Source organism: Dermacentor variabilis, chromosome 8 (genome assembly GCF_050947875.1).
Source record: "Dermacentor variabilis isolate Ectoservices chromosome 8, ASM5094787v1, whole genome shotgun sequence".
Taxonomy (NCBI): domain Eukaryota; kingdom Metazoa; phylum Arthropoda; class Arachnida; order Ixodida; family Ixodidae; genus Dermacentor; species Dermacentor variabilis.
This window is the reverse complement of record NC_134575.1, coordinates 42,109,444-42,128,454: the sequence shown is the minus strand read 5'-3', so window position 1 is coordinate 42,128,454 and position 19,011 is coordinate 42,109,444. Positions and strand designations below refer to the sequence as shown.

The following is a 19,011-nucleotide window of genomic DNA, read 5'->3' as shown; positions in this document are numbered from 1 at the left end:
TAGCACCTAACCAGATGATGTGTGCACCTGGTGGTCGGTGGATATGATGCAAGTTTCAACACAATGCCTCCACGATTTTTTCAGCATGTCGCAGGCAGCGGCTAATCTCGGAGCTCATGCCGAGGAGTTGCGCGCTCTTAGTCGTATGTCGTTTCCGCTGAGCGGTAATGGCGTTGTTTTCTCTGCACTTCATGTGCAACAGGGCTCCACCCATTGCCTCTTGAGCTACAACTACCTACATCATCTGGTTTCAACAGAAAGCAATGAAGTAGAGCTAACGCCTTCCATGTACACCAAATGATTGAAGTTTATTCACTGCTCGTATGTACAAATGGGGAGGACAGGTAGAGCGCCGTCGTTCACGGTTTCGCAACCTTGAGGAAGCCCGCCGTGTTGGAGAAGTACTTCGCGCCGCTGTCGCCGGCCTTTGATTCAGCCGCCTGGGGGTTGACGATTTCCAGGCCCTGGAATAGCGTTTTTTGGCAGTGAGCGACACGTGCGGTACGTTTGATCTGGTGCGCTACACTCCTGAATGCGCACAGTCACAGCAAATCTATCTGCACACTGCATCTGTACTACAGCACACAGCTGTAATAAAGATGCGCCGACAGATGGATGAAGCCAACAGAGGGATGAAATCAAGGAGAGCTTGGGTTTGCTGTCTGTTGGCTTCATGAGAAAAAAAAAAGCAAAAATACAAATTTGTAATTATATACACTCGCCAACCCGTGCACCTTAAAATAACAGCATGCAGACACGACATAGAGGGGAAAGGGGGGAAATATTCTGCATTTTTCTTGCATGAGCATGTGCCTTTTGTGGAACACATACGCACTTTATTAACCACAATACTGCTTTAGACTTAGCACACTAGCAGCAGCAAACTTTGAACAGTATAGACTGGTAAGCAAGGTATTGTTTTCTTTACATCACAGAGACTTTTTCAGTGACTTTCCTGTCGACAATCTCGCCTGGTTCGAGAAACTGTCTGTATTAAACTTCCTTGAAGCAAATACCCTTCTAATATACTTTTCACCATCACACGACAAGCAACGGAAGATTCGGGGGCTGATGTGCAATATTTTTTCCAGAACAGAATTAATAAAATTTTTAATGCTTGATCCAACATTCGTATAGATTATGGAAAATTTTCGGGAGAGTTGGAACATATGTAATTATAGCCTGCTAAGGTGGCCTGATCCAGTCGGGCGTAAAGCATGATATGCATGGCACAAAACAGTGCCCCACGTAATGGCACATGTCACAAAGACAGCTGCCCTAAATATTGAAAACTTGCCGGTTTACAACAGACTGCGCACACACAGTCTCTTGTCGTAATTAACCCAAACACATTGTGCTTTTTTGCTGCTCTTGTGGTGAGCGCTCGAGCTTTTTGGTTCGGGTGCCTAGAATCTGCTAGCTTAATTAACGTATCTCCCGCTCAAAGCATTCGACGTTTACTCCTCAGAGGCTGCGTTTGTTAAAGTTCAGCTGCTATAAATGTGGCTCCATAGTCTTTCTTGCGTTATATTGTTTTCGGTTTTTAAGCATTTTCACTACTAACCAATTATCCATTTCAATATACCCATGGTTGCATGATTATTAAAAGAAAAAAAAAAAAAAAGAAAAGTCTACTGTGGCACAGAGAGTAAATGAAAGTTCTCCCTATGGCTAAGAAAGCTACGTAAAATAAGCAGAATGCTGTTTACATCACTTGCAGGACCGCATAAATACTAGAACAACCATGACATTTGCATGCCTGTTAATCGTGCATTAAACTGAGCTTGGGATGACATGCTGGCAGCCTCCTATCTTTGGGAAAATGGAACCACCATGTAGAAGATGCTTGAAAACAATAAAACCTGTGTCACTTCCTTGAAATTGCCCATCTTGCTCCAACGGTTAGCAAGGACTTTAGCGTAATTCTGAGCAGAAAGTGAAGACAACGAAACAAAAACGTCTCGCGCTACTCCTAAACGACTTGTGTTGGCAGAGTCAGGGATGCTATGCAGCTATGCAGTCGCCGACCGATAATTCAGACTCAACAGGGACTGCCGAATTGTTCTAAATATAGTCGGGAGTCCTAAATACCGGATCCGTCCCAAAACAGGCGACCTTGTTGCACAAGTGGCCATAAAAGGTGTGCTGTATTCTTGGATTGTCACTTTTGGAGATGCCTTCAATTTCGCGTACCCGTTGTGGTTACCTAGTGGTTGTGCTGCTAAGCACAAGGTTGTGGGATCAAATCCCGGCTGCAGCGGCCTCATTTCGATCGGGGCGAAATGCAAAAACGCCTGTGTACCATGCATTAGGTGTGCCCCAGATAGTCAACATTGATCCGGTGTCTGTGCCTCATAATCAGATCATGGTTTTGGCAAGTGAAACCCCAGAATTTCATAAGTTTAATTTCAAGTGACTATAGCGCAAGATGCATCAATGTCTAGGAGCGACGTCATTCTTGACACAGTGCAGAAACACAGTGCAGAAACGCGAAATATCCTGAAAATGGAAGTACCTTTTGAATTGATCGTTCAGGAATGCATAAGATTAGAGAGCAAATACAATGATGTACATTCACTGTGACACAAAGAACAACATGCAACAATACAATTCACGGTGCAATGCGTTGAGGCGATGGAGCAAGCACCGCGCCTTTATTATTCTCTGTTGCATCTTCTACGTCCTCCACGCATGCAAAACTAGAGTGCAGTGCATACGCCTAATGCCTCATAGAGATGGTGGCACGAAACCAATGACGATGTATGTAGTTTTGTGGCGCAAGGGCCAATGATGGCCAAAGAGCGCCAGATATGAAACTCATTCACAGGATCAGCTGTCAAGGATACTGCTCAAGGCTTGTGGGGCCAATCCCAGAGTTCTTTCTGTGCGCATTTTGCACTCAAACAGCCTCTTGCACTTGTTATGTTTTAAATTAAATGACATATGCTGGCAGATTACGAGCGGTGTGCTGTCACATCACAGACACCCACACCGTGCTTACCTGAAGCGGTGTAAATGCGACGCTCGAAGCCGTACCGGACACGTGTCTCCGGACTGTTGTGCTGCCTCCGTACACTTGTTGCCGCTGAAGGTTTTTCTGTGAAGCAAAACGCAGAAAACAAGGTTGGAACAAATCAGTTGTCTGCCGCTGCTACAAATACCGTACTTGCTCGTGTGAGGCCTACACTTTCTCTGATTTTTTTTACTGCTTGTGAGTCTTATAAGAGGCAGGCTTATGGCTGCTCAAGCCTTGAAATATGTGCAGACTGCTATGCAAAACAAAGCAACCACTGGTGGCCGACTATGAATACATTTAGACTTGTATAACATCTGTTATGAACCTACATGCTGACGTTGCCAAAAGAAGTTAGAAAAGTTTAGATTTACTTTGTTATATTTATATTTGGAGACCACGAATAATGCAACAGAAGGGTTGGGGTTGTTGATTCATATATATATATATATATATATATATATTAGAAGAAGAAGAAAAAAGAAAGGAAGAAAGAAAAGTAATGGTAACAATTGTTATGTCAGCTAACAATGCCCTATAAAAATTAGTGGTGGGCTGGAAGTATGTCAAACGGACATCGTGATGCACAACCTGCTACAGTGACATGCATTTGCATAAGTCTGTCTATCGCCCCCAATGCACCCCCCCCCCTTCCCCCCGCACAATCTACCAAGTAACCTTAGTGAATCCCCAATAGAATGCACACACACTACACATTTCTCAACATGGGGCAAACAGCACTAAAAGGGTAAATGGGGAAAAAGTAAAGGAATGTTGGCATCAACCGTCTGCCAGCTGTTAGAAGAGGAGGTGCAAATTAGCACATACTACACACACAAAGTAGACAGACTGTCTGTGAATGCGTTAATTTGCACCCCCTCTTCTGACAGCAAGGTATGTCTCGTCAACTAGCCTAACAAGAAGCACTCCTGCCTTCTGCTAACACACAGAGAACTACAGGCATAAAGGCCACTGCTGCACATAACAAGAATGCCTGCATCATCACCTGTAGTGTTTTGGAGATGCGGACTTTGGTCTTCTCGTCCACCTGAGCTGACCTGATCCGACCGGCACCAGACTTGCCAATCTGCCCCGAGCTGAAGCCAAGGTCTTCCTGGTAGGCATCTTCTTCAATCTGCAAGGGAGACGAACAAAAGGAAAAAATCAAGAGAAGGCACAGGAAAGCTCATACAAGGAACATAGCACGACTATGCCCTCCAAGTCAAAACCAATCCTGTTCATATAGAGCTTACATTTGAAGGAAGCTGGTGACACGAGTCAACAGAAGTTTCCTGAATACCACTTTACCGGCACTGTTAATTGATATGCATTAGTTCTTGCTCAGTTTAAAAGGTAATAAAAGAAAATAAAAATGCTCACTCAGAGTTAGGTTAAGGTAATCGGCAGGGTCTGCACTGGTAAGATAGGCAGTGACAGAGGTCTAAATACTGTAAGCAATTTATTTAATGTACTGCAACTGGCAATTATCTGGTTTCGCAAACATTTTGCTTTGTATGTTGCCCTCCATCCTACGATAGCGCATGTCCATAACAAGAAAACAGACAATGAAGCCAGAGTAACTGCAGGGGAAACGAACTGTTGCGTTTAGCATAGAAACAATGAAACTACACCAAACGCCACACGCCAACATGCCATCACGGGTGGCAGCTGAACCCACATCTCCTGCATTATGCCATGCGGTACTTAACAATCAAGCTCCCGCCTGCATTATGCCATGCGGTACTTAACAATCAAGCTCCCGCGGCAGCCGTTCTCCCATCAACTTTTGTGGGTACTTGTGCACAAGATTAGCGCTGGGAGTGTTAGCCAGCGCTACTTATGACCATGGCAGTGAGTGTGAGTAGGCTCTGGTTTCACGTAACTTGGTGCCCGCAAATTAGTTCAGAGCGCCTTACCACAAGAGCTTGTTTCTTTTTTAACTGCTTCAGTTTCAATGCTTCTGCACACATCTAACAGTAAAGCAATATGAAGACTCTGTGATATTCCATTAAGAGTCCTCGAAACCATTGCATTTTTGTACTACATCTATACCCACAAACAGGCCTTTTTTGTGGGCACCACCGAGACAGTATTAAGAGTTTTCGAATGTGGCACGTTTCCAGGGTATGAAATATGCCAGATGACAATGTGGCCCAATGAAAGGTAAATCGTGACAGCTGGAGCGAGACGGTGATCAGAGCTTACAACCAGTGGCAAACTCTAATGAGCCATGGTGTTGTGCAGAAAGTTGAGAATGGCATAGCAAGATTGATTAACGGGCCTACCTCTCCAAAACTCATTCGGTTGGCTTGCTTGCGCAGCTCAGTCACGGCAAATCGCTCCTTCATTCGTCGGACCCTGCAGAAGCAACGAAGACACTGCGGCTTAGGACAAGGTTTGCAATAGACTGCAAATGAGTCTTCCGTACTGCTGGTGGCGTAAAAAATGCTGAACAACTTGCGTTTTTTACATGAAAATATCTGAATCCTGCCACTTGGAGAATAACTGTTTCCCGAGGTGAAACTCTTATCTTTGAAAGTAAATGATGCTTTTTTAATAGTTATTAACTTCTGTGTGTTGTGTTTAGGCCAGGATTGCTTCCCAGTTATTTGACACTATTACTATACGCTTTGAACGAAACAGTTTAAGTTTGCGCAAGCCTAATGTTTAGTGATGTACAACTACAGAGCTCAGCCGACACACACCAACCTCTTTCTTCTGGGGAGAGCAGCAAGTTTTGAAGTTACTCTGGCTCAAGTTTGAAATAGGATATCATGATCAAACACCGGGCCAAGTGCGTGCCAGTTTTTTGCCTATGCAACAGCTGGATGGGTTGGCATTAATATAAAGAAACGCTGGAAACAGCATGATGGGTAAAGAAGATGTTAAAAAGCACTAACACTGTAGCGACAAATAAAAGTGCGAGGTAGCAACGATAACCGGCAACAAAAGTAACTAGGCGGCAAGTCTGTGTCATATCTCCTGTTTGTCAGTCATCATCGAGCTGCCTCGGATGCACTGATCGATCCACCGGGTTCAATGTACCAAAGAAACGCTCAGTCCATGATGGACACCACAGTGGAGGGCTGTGAATTAATTTTCACAGGCTGGTGTTCTTTAACATACAGCTGAATGGTAGTAGAAATGTGTTTTTCCCATCCCCCCCCCCCCCCATCAATATGCGGCCGCAGTGGCCAGGAATTAGAACAGTGACCTTGTGTTCTGAAGCAGCGTACAAAAGCCAACAAGCCACCTCTGCAGGTGCTTCCGATACGCTGCTTGCACCAGCTGACCTCTGTGCCAATGTCAGCTATCTGCAGTGCTTATCTTCAGATGTGCCAACTTTAAAATTTGAATAATACTACAGTTGGGGCTAAAAAAAAAAAATACTAAACATTGTTCCATCATGCAAGATTTATTAATGTAATGCGCAGTCTCTGTTCTAAAAGAACGCTGTGAACAGGCAGCTGGATTGATCTGTGCCACACAAGAACAGAAATATTCATTAAATATTTCAAAAACTTTCAAAAAAGTAATAACTCAGAGTCTTGATTGCCGTCATTACAATGGTTCTATGCATTATAGGTGGCAGTGCTATGGTACGTGTGAATAATTGAGTGGCCCCAAGGAGCCAGGCTCTGAAAATTTGTCAGAGACTGTATTTATATTCTTTTGAAGCCAGTTTAGCCCTAAAATTCATGTAAACAAAATATCACAAAGTTATTGGCACATATACACAACAATTGAAAGCAAACCTTTACAATTGGGTACCTGCTTTACAGTAAAGGCGATAAAACTTGTCAGGCATGCATGTTTTTTAGGACAGAAGGGCCAACATCTAGCGATCCAGACCTGCGTCCACCGCGCTTCTTCTTGTTCTGGTCGATGGGCGGAGGCAGCGGCTTGACCTGCTTGACGGGCGGCGGTTCCTGGAGCTTGTCTAACTTCCGTTCCACCTCCTCCCGGAGGGACACGCCCACTGTGCCATCGGGGGCCTCGTGGAAGCTGTCCACACGCGCTGCCAGCACGCACTTGGCTGCCAGCAGCCGGGAAGCCTTGCGTCGCAAGTCCTGCGATTGAGCCATACAAGGAAGGGGTGCTGTAGTTGAATAACGACACGGTTGTATAACACCGAAAGCTCGTTGCGACCTCCAACATCACTATAAGTAAAGTTGTATGCGAGATGAAAATATCTTTGTTATCTCGCTACGTGTGTACATGCTGATATCAGGGTGAGGGGTGGGGGGGCAGGGGGACAGCGATTGGGTCTATGCAAAATAAACGCAAGCATGATGCCTCCAATACGGTAAGCCAGCAAAGGGTGTTCTGTTGATTTGCCGGCATAAGCGACTGGGGTGATCATACGAGGCTGGCGCAATGGCTGGCTGGCTGCAAGGCAGCCAAGCCACTGTCCAGAATGTGTACAAGTGCCGAAAATGTGCCTATTCAATTGCTCTTACTGGGTATCCGACATTCTTCCTGCCAGAATACTTTGAGCTGCCACTGTGGCTAATGTTATTTTGGATTCTGCATTTTCAGTTACGAAAACCAGTACACTACTCAATGAAATAAGGCAAGGAAAATCATCTTAAATTTACATCATTATATCCGATAATTCGCTATATCAAGATCAAACTGTGCAATAGACTGTCGTAGCCTGTCAATATAGAGATTACAATTTATAGTATGCACGTGATATAAACAACACAAACAGTTCTGGCAGTGGCATCTTGTGAGACTGAGTGCAACCACAGCACACAAAACTGCTAATGCACTGTTAGATAATATGCTGCAAAGCTATTGGGATAAGGCATAACATAGCCATTAATATACAGTAACTGCTCTTTTCTTGTTCTTCAACGACAATAATTGCGTAACATAGAAACATTTCTCATCCGTTTGTGGTTGAAGAAAGTGTCACAAGATGTCCTCACATTAATTCAAATTACTGACAGGCTAAATGTCTCTTGTACTTGCTTGATTCCAATGACCTCTACCCCAGTATGCCACAATGAATGCTTCCGGACTGATTTTCACTGCATTTGGCAGATCATATTCTGACTGCATGGATACTTTCACGCTGCATCACACTGATATTATGCTTTCGCAAACTGGAACTGAACCCGCAACCTTGTGTTCAGGATCAGAATGTCATAACCACTGAGTCGTCACAACGTGTTCCCTTTGTGCTGGATTCCGTCACAGCATCTTCGATAGCGTGAAAGCTGAGAATTACCATCATTAAGAAACACGAGTCATTGCCTATAAATTCTTACAGCACACAACCAATTGGGACGTGGCTCTCTAAGGCTTATATGATCGTTTCAGAAGAGGTATGCAGATCAAAGAGCAAGGTCAAGAATGAAGACAGGACAACGCTACAACCGAGTGGCTACTGAAACGTGGATGAAAGTGCAAGAGCAACATACAACAGTAATGTGCAGTACACATGTAGCTGTAGTCAACACACGTGCCCCATTTTACTTCTTTACCCAGCCCCGTGGCTTTTTCAAAATGAACTGGTACCAATTTGCCAATCTCTCTACAATTCCCAACTTAGTATACTACATGGTTAAATGTGATCGTAGCATACATGAGCTGCGCGACAACTCACCGCAGGTGTGTTCTGGACGATGTCTGTGTAGTAAACGAAGCCAGTGTGCGGCATGACGGCAGTGGAAGAGAAGCCCGAGAGGGTGCGCTTCTGGGAGCCCAGCACGAGCACATTGCAGGCGGGCATCTTGGACAGATTGGTCAGGCCACCAGCCACACCTAAGGTTGAGAGAGTAAGTGGTCGATTGACTGACAGCGATTAACACCTCAACAAAGCAACACACGGGCTCCCAGAAACACTGTGCGGAGAGCTCCTGCAATACTGATCGTCTGGGGTTCTTTCAACGTCCACCCAAAAAGCGGCACACAAGCACTTCTGCATTCCACTTGCACTGGAATGCGGCTTCCGCAGCCGGGAGTCAAACCCACGACCTTGTGCTCGGAAGCAGTATGCCACAGCCACTGAATCACAGCAGTGGGTAAGTTGAGAGAGTGCAGTGACGAGAAGCTGACAAAGTTTTTGACTGAGTACCGCTTCATAAAATCAAGTGAGCTGACACTCTACCACGAATTTTATCGTGTCACTGCCCGCTGCTGAGGCAAGCCACACCTTCTAGCAATAGCCCTCAGTCGAAGGAATGACAACTATGGTGGCAAGCGATTGGCTAGTCAAGTGATGTACTCTCCCACTACCATCAACTGTTTTCCGTAACTTTGCACATGACACATAACAGTGACAAACAAAACCGTACAAAATGCTCCTTGCTGTGTGTGAAAATGTAATTGAAGAGATAACCAATAGAACTCGCAGTCGTGGTCAGTCTATGCATACAAAGGAAATGTTGCGGCATAGAGGCTGGCTGGCTGCCAATCAATGAAGCTGTGCTGTCCTGCTAGAGCAAAGCACAATACCGAGAAAAGAAATATGCGCGCATGCGCATTGCAAGTTCCACACACACACACACCTACAAAAAAGGACAAGCTATGGATGAAGTACTGCACCCAATGTGTGTGTGCATGCGTGTGCATCTTTTCCATAGCAGTGTGCTTTTGTCTCTGCAATGCAGTGAAAATTCCCTTCATTGGTTTGCAACCAACACACGGCCGCCTTACACTTACTTATAGATTACTGCAAAATCGTGAGACCTACCTAATCTGTGTACTAACAGAAAAGCACAAGCACGGTGCTGCGATGTGGTTAAGAATTTACATAATTATAATTTTGGTACACAGGCACAGTACACTTTAGTCAATATGTACTGCAGTTGAAGCAGCTGTAGCATACAATATATAGTTTACGTGTCAGTTTGAAACAATTCAATGTTTTGACACAAGTTACGTGGGACACCCTTTATACATAGTGTGCACGTCACGTCACATCCGCTGCTGTCGTCTGCTTCTGCTACCTTCTGCCATCTTGGGGTACCTTATCAAGAGGTGCACGCATAGGCCTATAGGTTCCCCAACATGGCGCTGCCGTAAACTGGAAGTCGCGGAGTATCGTTGAATGACGTACGTGCATACTATGTATACTTTATTAAATGTTTTGAAATGTTTGCTACAAGGTCGTCGGCTACCCATTTCATGGTCTTGTTTCAATGTCGTGCGTGGACTTCGACAGCGAATTCACATCCGTGCCCCACCTTATGCATACCTGCATGCTCAGCCGTTCACTAAGTGCTCGAACATCCAGGTGCGCTGAATAGGCAGAGGCCACACTACAAATGAAGCTGTGCAGGGTGACACGGGCTGGACAAGTGTTGAAGCGAGGGGAGCTCAGAGTAAAATTGATTTTGAAGAACGACTGAGGAACAGAAACAGTGTTCCCAGTAATGGTTCAAAAAGTTTGATGCTATGAATTCTTTGTGTTTGTGTGTTTTCTCAAAAATATAGGTAGGTGATCAGACAAAATGAGAACAAGAGCTCGGTGGAGCAACCCACCATTCTGTCTCAAAGGGGACGCTCATACTATCCATCCATTCATTTATAAAAAAAACAGTGGTGTCCCCACCTGGAGTATGATTGATAAACACACTGCCGGATATAATTTAAATCTATAATAGTTTAAATTAACGTTTATTGCATTTAGAAATACAAAGGGACACACTTAAAACTTTCAAGGCCTCAAAATAACACTTAAGTATCCGAACAGGAGGTTATAGGAAGCTCGTGCAATATAGCAAAACCATGAAATTGTAATGCTGTAGTAATTAATTTATAAAATTCTAATTACTTTCGCCGCTTACCCATCAACTTGGCTGCGACAGATGCTCCGACAATCTGAGAGAGATTGGGTGCTATGAAAGACATCCGTGACTCGACGTATGAGTAGATCTCCTGCTTGAAGTCATTCAGCTCAAGAGCCTGCGAAACATCACTCCTAGTCACAAGGCTGCACAGAACTAATAAACAAAACCCCAATTAAACTTTTCTCAGTCTCATTTTTTCATTTCTCACAAAAGTTCAACCTCTTCTTAGATCAGGAGGTGTATTCTGTAAGTGTCCACCTAACGGACACGTCCATTTCATATGCTGCTGAAGTTCTGATTGGCTTGTCTGCAGTACATCATGTCAAAAGAAGACAGGTACCCTCAGCCAATCAGCCCTTCAGCAGCAGATGAAATGGATGTGTCCCCTTGGACACTTACAGATTACCCCCTAGGCTTCGTTAACATAGACATTCTCATTACATAGGTTGCTTTTCGAAGTGGCGGACTTTACGTGCGTGAGAAATCTAGATGCATAATTGACTAATTAACAAAATATAGGTAATAACGTTTTTATGTAATTACTTTACGGCAAATATTGCATTTATGAATTGCAGCCATGGTAAAAGTGAACTGTTGTTCCATTTACTTTTTTTAACAGAACAGCGTTTTGTCTATCGAAGCAGAAGAGTAACTGGGATGGCCACGCAATTCGTCACACTTTGGGATGACTATCTCGGAACTGGTGTCATCCTGAAAATTCGTTCTAAGTGGGATGCGCCTTGTAATCTCACTGGCTACAATTTGTGAATTTCAATATGCGCTGTAAAGTAACAATAAAAACTTAATTGTTAATTTTTGTCACTTAGTCGGCAATGCATTTCAATCTCTCGTGCAATCTCTCCTGGCTTTTTCAGCAGTCCAGCTCAAAGACTAGAATCGCGCAATATGCCACAGGCAATGTTTAAAAATTCTGCATAGCTTAAAAAAAAAAAGAAAACACCCAGTATATGGCAAAACCTTGCTCATATAACTATGGTTCGTAATGATGTCCTCACTTAAACGTGCAGGGCCATGAAAAATGAAAATGCTATCCCACTCGGACTGTAGTTTGGATTCCAATTATTGACAGATCAATTTTTTTTCCTGAACATATCAGTGCACACTAACGTATTCATTGATTCATTTGTATCATGTACGCACTGCTTCATGTTAGGAAGCAGTAGCGTGTATTTATCACGACGACTTCCCCAGTTACGTAGCAAATTAAGAAGGCACTAACGTTTGCTACGACCTTCATTATATATAATTTACAAATGGTGATTATTTTCCCCGTTGGGATTGACAGTAAACTGTGTCGTTCCACTTTTCTCAGCTACAGAAGTCTTTAACTTGCCGCCCACATTTCTACATTTTTACTGCCCCTATTGTCCTTCACATTCTGTCCACACAGTCGTACACCATGTCTGTTGTTCCCCTAAGTTTTTGGCTATGGGTCCAGAATGAGAGTTGTGCACGTTACACTGCTTCCCTGGAAATAAATTCTTTTGTTTTCTCTCTCTTTTTCTGTTTCATTGAAGGCACAGAAGTTCACAACATTTTGCTGTCTGGCTTCGTCAGTGCTCACCATGTCGCACGCCTCAAAGATGGTTGCCAGCTCCTCTTGCGAAAGCAGCTGCCTGCATGACCACGCAACACAAAAAGCACACATGTGTGAGAGCTAGACTTTAGTCAAATCTGAAGACGTTCTGCCCTGCTACATGCAATGACTGCAACTTCAGGAGGAGGTGACATACACAAACACACAAACCAATAATACAGAAGCTTAATAAGAATGATACCAGAAGTTAGAAATCAACTCCTGAAGTACAATATGCCAAAGAGCACTGCATAGCCTTGCCAGAACGTTTCTCACTGATATATTTTCTTGGTTCTGAGAACACTGAAGGCTAGTGATAGTTACAGGTTCAGCACATTTGAGAAGTACGTTTTCCCAGCTACTGTGATCTACTCCTGCCATTTAGAGTTTATTTCCGAAATGTGGAAAGTTGCGAGCGAAAGTTTGGAGACTAATGGCACTGAAAAAAAAAAAAATTGTCTGCAGATGTATGCCAATCTGAGCAACTGACACAATGAATGTGAAGCTGTGTACGCGAGCTCTAAGTACTAGAGGTCTGTTTGCTAGCTGTCCTTGGTGATGATTCACCCCTAACACCCTGGTCGTACTCATACTGGGCTCCCGTATTGGCTGCGTCACTCGACCATGCCACCAGATGGCACCACCACGGCCATGCAATGTGGAGCTGATAAGTTGCGATGCGTGGAATGAAAATTACGGATTAATGGCTAAGAAACCCACAAGAAAGTTGCTGTCTATTTGAGTAAGGCATGCGCAAGGTAACCCTTATTTTAGATTCATTGACAATAATGTTCCAAAGCAGACAGTCAGTGCTCTAATGCAGGTTGCGTTGCTTGCTGTTTGACACCAATCCCGTTGCCACCAAGCTGGCCTTCACCACATGAAAAAGGCTGCAAAACTCCCCTTAAGCTTCGTTACATTGTATGTATCCTTTGTAGCCCCTCCTGCTAGGGCCAAATTACTGGCCTGCAGTATTGTGTAAATAAATAAAGACCTCTGCTGAAAACAAAAACAAAAAATTTCTTCACTGCCTGGGGACGCCAACTGAAGTTAAGTGGTACAGCCACGTCTCGACTAATGCAACGTGCCAAGACAATTCCACATTGCAGAGCTGTGCTAGAAGAAATTAAATATTGTTTCCCTTGATCCCACGGTCTCTGAACTTGCACCTGTACGGCGTGTGATGAGGAAGGTAGACCGAAAAAAAAAAAAAAAAACAGCACTAGGGCAGCTTGACTGGCGCCACCTTCCGTATGTCTAACTAGAATAGGCGGCAAGCATGTCACGTAAATAACAGAAATGAACTGTCAGTTCTGACAAAAGCGTAGCGGGGTCCTAATGTAACTACAACAACAGGGTGTTTGTGGCTTGGGTAGCATTGCCATTCCTAGCCTCAATGCCCCAACAACCCAGAAAATCATTCATCCAAATCTGTGTGCATAATATACCAAACAACTACTTGGTGGTTGGAAATCGTTAGCAATGGCTTAGGATGTGACCAATCACCTCAGTGAACTTGCCATCTATGCAGAATGGCAAGCTCAGCTGCCCGACAATGCACACACACAATAGAAGTGCAATACAGGCTAGTTGGTAAGCATTAATCATGATGGTTGAATCTTGTTGTAATAAAATCGTATCTGACATGAAAATAACTTCGTTATATCCAATATTCGTTACAAGCATATATTCGCTACACACTGATGTTGGTGAGAAAGTTTTTATAGTTACTTCATTACATCTGATACTTAGATATGGAATCCATGCTTGTTATATCGAGGTATGATACGGGGTCTGATGAGGTTATATAACCTCATCAGACCCTTTGTCCATCCTTCCGGACAACGACTTTCATCATCTTTGAAGTTCAACCAGGAAATAATAGGCTAAAATAATTTAATTTGATGTAGCAAAGCTACATGCAGTCACCCTCATGTGTCAAGTGTGTAATAATCTTGTTTCCACTGGATTCCAAGAAAATTCATACTTTGTGCGACACATACTGCTGCATTCATGCCCAACGTAAAAAAAAAAAAAAACATTGCTTGTTTTGAATGCCACCAGATGATGTGGAAATTTGGGATGAAAAGATAAGGCTGGGCTTCTTTGACATGCACCTAAAGCTAAGTATTCAAGTGCTTTCACATTCTGCCATCACAATCTGGCCATTGCAGTCGGGAATCGAACCCACAACCTCGTGCTGAGCAGCAGAATGCTACAGCCACAGAGACTCCACTGTGGGAGGAGCCACAATAGAACTACAAATGATCAAGAAAAAAACAACAATGTGGAAGAAGCGTACACCCTGCATTTATTCTTGTCCTCTGTACATCTAAGCCATCACTATGCACGTGTGTACCATATTTGCTTGCATAATGCTGGCGGCCCCCCCAATGGCCATGAAAAATTTGATTTTTTTCCCCTCAAGTAATTATCGCACCCTAGAAAAAAATGCTGCTGTGACAGCCGTCTGCTTAATTCGACATTGGCGGTGACACCGACTCTGAATAGGTTGGGTCAGAGTCATTTTATTTATTCATTTAGTTACTCTAGCTTCAGCTAGTGTCTGCAAACAAAGGGCCTCTGTAGTTCCCGATTATGCAGTACCTGAGCTTCTATTGCAATGGTAAGTGCTAGTATTTGGACTCTGACTCTGATTAGTTTGGACTCTGATTAATACTCTGACCGAGCCTACAGTGGCTGGCATGAGACACCCAATTTACAGCCACTTCATTCACCTAGAATGCTCTTTAGGAGAATTTGCTCCATGTGGTTTCGTATCCCCAACTTCGCATTAATTTTTTCGTGAGAAAAAGTGCGTGCATTGTGCAAATGAAAAACGGTATGACCTCTTTCCATGCACCATCGAATCTCGCTAGCTCGCAAGCCAACGGTACTCAGTCGAGCTGTATGCGCTGCTCACCCCTGTGTTGTTGAAGCTGTCACACTGACGACCATTATCGTAGCAGGTGTCAAAAAACTCTGCAGCACTTCATTGTTCTTGGCCTTTTCCAAGGTGTTGCCAAGTTCCTGCGCAGACAAGACACCCCGAGAAATGTTTGAAAATACATGCAACATAACACCAAATGCACAACAACCTTGCATGATTGCTAATCTACCATAAAGTAACCAAGCAAGCACCTGCGATTGAAAGGGTGCTCACTTCTCTATTTTAAGGAAAACTTTCAGCTTAATTTTCTGACATAGCAAGTGTCCACGCCTTCACTTCCTCAAACTGTTTTAAATATCCCAAACTGACAAAATACGCCATTATCTAAATGAGACCAGTTATGTGCCTTGACAAAGGTAGATTAACATGATGGAAACTGATTACTGGAATGATCCTTTAGGTAATCTTGATTTGCCCATGTTACAAGCTTCAGTGCACCATTACAATGCACAGGGTCAGATTTCGTAATGTTTACGTTCTCCCGATTTGTGTAGTTTGTAGTTTGCGTTGCATCACTGTCTTGCTGATGTCATTGCACAGCATTTTCACCAGGATCAACTCTCAGCATTATGTACGAAAAGAAAGGTTTTGAAAGAATTCTAAAAAAATAAAGCCCCCAATTTGCATTTCATTCGCTTACAATGTGCACTTCAAAGTACATTGACACGTTTGCGGTGATTATTCTAAAAAAGAAAGAGAAAAGGAAAAAAAAAATATAGGGTATATCTTGAGATGCGTTTGTTCTTTCCTTTTTTAAAACTAAACTTGCATAATTAAGAAGTGCAGTTACCTACCTTTACAGTAAGAACGTAATCCAGGGCTCCTGGAACGAGGGACTCGAGCTCAGGGAATCGCTTCTGGTAGTTGTCTCGGGTGAACTTGTGAATGATGTCTGGAGCAGAAGGTTCACGAAGAGACGGCATCAAACAACAGAGCCATACAAGCATAGGTTGGCATGCTCACTCCTACACTCACTTTAACGACATGAATGTGAATGGTCGTGAGTATGAACATGAGAGGGTGCCAGCAAGTGCATGCTTGAACACAATCGAGCACTGATGGCTGCGAGTGTGTAGGCTGAAAAGATATTGGAGATATTGGCAAGTGAGTATCTACTTATTCTGCTGCTCTACGAACAATAGGCATGTGCCTCTCAGACAAGATTTTAAGGAACCATCGATGGGAAAGAACTCGAAGAGTGTACAATTCTTTTCAATGCAGAGAAAATGGCATGAGGCTAAGGCTGATGCGCATCACCTTTAGACTCGTGCTATTTTCTCTGCATTGAAAAGCTCTCACGCTTTCAATTCAGATGTTATTACTCTTAGAAGCAACGCAAAATCTGCTGGAATGAGTGAGGCGCGTAAGCTCACCGTGCAGACACCATGATCATGGGTCAGGGTGAACATTTAGGCTTCTGCATTTATTCACGTTTGCGTAACACCATTTTGTTGCTAGAACTCGAGCACTCTTAACTCTAGACTAATAATGAACTACTATACAGGACATCAGTCAACATCGACACATCCCCCTCCTTCTGAAGAAATAGGCCCTGATACTGACTGGTGCCCATACTTTACTTGCACGGTTGTGAAACATTTACGTGCAAGTATCTTTTATCTCACCTGTGCTGTAATAGAGCAATGTCCGTACATATACGTGCAGGTGCACACCTGCATGTAAATGTACAAAATTGCACTATTACAGCACAGGTGAGATAAAAGATTATGCAGCAAAGCCAACATGCAGGGGTTTGCGATTTCTCTGGCTAATATGTTGTACCTAGGAAAAAAAAAAGTGCTGTAAGACTGCAGTGCGCAATCAATGACACCTATTTATACAACACCGCTTAATGTTTCTTCTTGCTACACCTCTGCGGGAAGAAAGTAACACTGTTACTTTCAAAGTGGACAATGTCTTCAACAGTTCACTCACTTATTTCGTTGTCAATCTCAACGGCGAGGTTGTTGGCTTCCACGATGAGCTGGTACTCCGGGTCTGCTTCGACAGGGCCGGTCACTGAAGTGCAACACAAAAAGGTCAGGAACTGGACAAGAAAGCAACAGACTTAAAACCGAGGAAACCGTACATACCTTCTTCCTTGCGAGGCTGCACCACTTTCTGTTTAATTTCTCTCATGACACGTCCCAGCTGCCAGGGAAAGAAAGAAAGTTTTGTGGTTTGAGTAACTGAATAGATGTGCAGATGTTAACCAACGTTATGTCTCTACGCAAGTGTCTTGATCCCAGCACTGTGGCTATCGCACCTACCACTACGCAAACAAAGCAAAACGGCATCCTCGATGACATGTCGCTACAACGTTGCCACACAGGGCACGGGAAACACATCACAATGAGAATGTGATCCTGTCACACCGCACTATTACAGCACAGGTGAGATAAATGATTATGCTGCGAGGTCGACATGCAGGGGTTCACGATTTCAACGCAATCATACGCGGTATCATACATCGCAGCACCACATTGTGTTATGCGATTTTCTGCCGACAGCATGGCTAAATGCTTGGCTATGTGAATAGAACCAGCCCAAAAAACGGGCAACCAGGTAAACTGACAGCTACGAATGCGCTGGCGTTTTGACAGTGTTCCTTAGATGGTTACCTACTCAGTACTTTAACAGGTACTCTATTCCGAGATGAAAACGCGTGTTGTGTTCAAGCAACACTCGGACTGTTCGAAAGTCCACAAGATTTTCTTTAAACAGCCCGACAGGCCCAGGACAAACGAAACTGTTTGTGCCAGTAGAGCGGAATAGCCCAACAACGCGACGAAGAATGTAGGTGAATAGAGAGAAGCTCTAGATCTGAATTTTGTTTAGGAAGGCCCGCTAGACAGCCGACACATAAAAGTACAGTTGCATAACCAGCACATTTACCACGTCTCGCGCGCATGCATCTCACCTCTTCGGAGTCCCGTAGTTTGGCGATCGCCCGAACCGACTTAACCTTCGTGTCGATTTCGAGCGGTATGACATCTTCGACCTCCTGAATGTGCGTGTCCTGCTGGTAGAGCTGGTCTTCCTCGAGGTCTCCCGCATCTTCCAGATCGGCGAGCAATTCATCTGCTAAAGACATTTTTGCTCACGCTGCAGGTAAGCGGCTGGAAGACGACGTTACCAACTCGGCGAAAACCACGACTTGCTTGCGCAAAGTGACGCTGATTGACGGTGGGTAAATATAACCGGAAGGAACAATCACCAGTTTAGATGGTCAAACTTTACGTAATCTACCGCGTAAGCTTTCTATAAGGAAGTACACAAACGTTGCGACGACGTTCAAGCCAACGCGTGATCATTGGCGTGGTTGTCCATGCTGCACAAGCGAAACTTACTAATCCGCAGAGCATGGTCAACTTTTATTTGACAACAACAAAAACTACGTTAGATAACAGCGCCACTAGTTACATAAAATTTACTTATTCTGAAAATACAATTAAGTTAAATAAAAAGTAAAATAAAATAAAATAAATGAAGTAAAGTTAAGTGTACGCACTGTAAAATGTCAGTACACATGAACTGACAAAATGAGAAGTCGTAATTCTAAGGCTTTATATAATTTTCAGTTTCAAAGTATGGCGGGAACATTATGCAGCCACACATTTTTGACGCATCGTTCATTACTGCGTTAGGG

General features: G+C 43.7%; 1 protein-coding gene across 1 annotated transcript; it reads right to left on the bottom strand.

The window, feature by feature from the left end:
• Positions 1 to 289: 289 nt before the first annotated feature.
• Prp31 (pre-mRNA processing factor 31) lies at positions 290 to 18,709 on the bottom strand. The gene is made up of 13 exons (XM_075702020.1): positions 18,283 to 18,709; positions 17,456 to 17,513; positions 17,298 to 17,381; positions 16,157 to 16,254; positions 15,336 to 15,442; positions 12,401 to 12,452; positions 10,813 to 10,930; positions 8,628 to 8,785; positions 6,866 to 7,083; positions 5,299 to 5,371; positions 4,020 to 4,148; positions 3,002 to 3,097; positions 290 to 464 (listed from the first exon to the last, which is right to left on the bottom strand). Exons 1-13 carry the CDS (start codon positions 18,454 to 18,456, stop codon positions 360 to 362), a joined length of 1,470 nt encoding a protein of 489 aa, XP_075558135.1. The 5' UTR covers positions 18,457 to 18,709; the 3' UTR covers positions 290 to 359.
• Between the last annotated feature and the right edge of the window lie 302 nt (positions 18,710 to 19,011).

What these genes read in the sequence shown, in the direction of transcription:
- Prp31 (XM_075702020.1), bottom strand. Translation starts at nt 18,456, where the DNA reads ATGTCTTTAGCAGATGAATTGCTCGCCGATCTGGAAGATGCGGGAGAC. An exon ending in TCTTTGAGGCGTGCGACATG is followed by an intron (nt 10,931 to 12,400) that starts GTGAGCACTGAC and finishes GATGTTTCGCAG; the next exon opens with GCTCTTGAGCTGAATGACTT. An exon ending in TCGCATTTACACCGCTTCAG is followed by an intron (nt 465 to 3,001) that starts GTAAGCACGGTG and finishes ACGCTATTCCAG; the next exon opens with GGCCTGGAAATCGTCAACCC.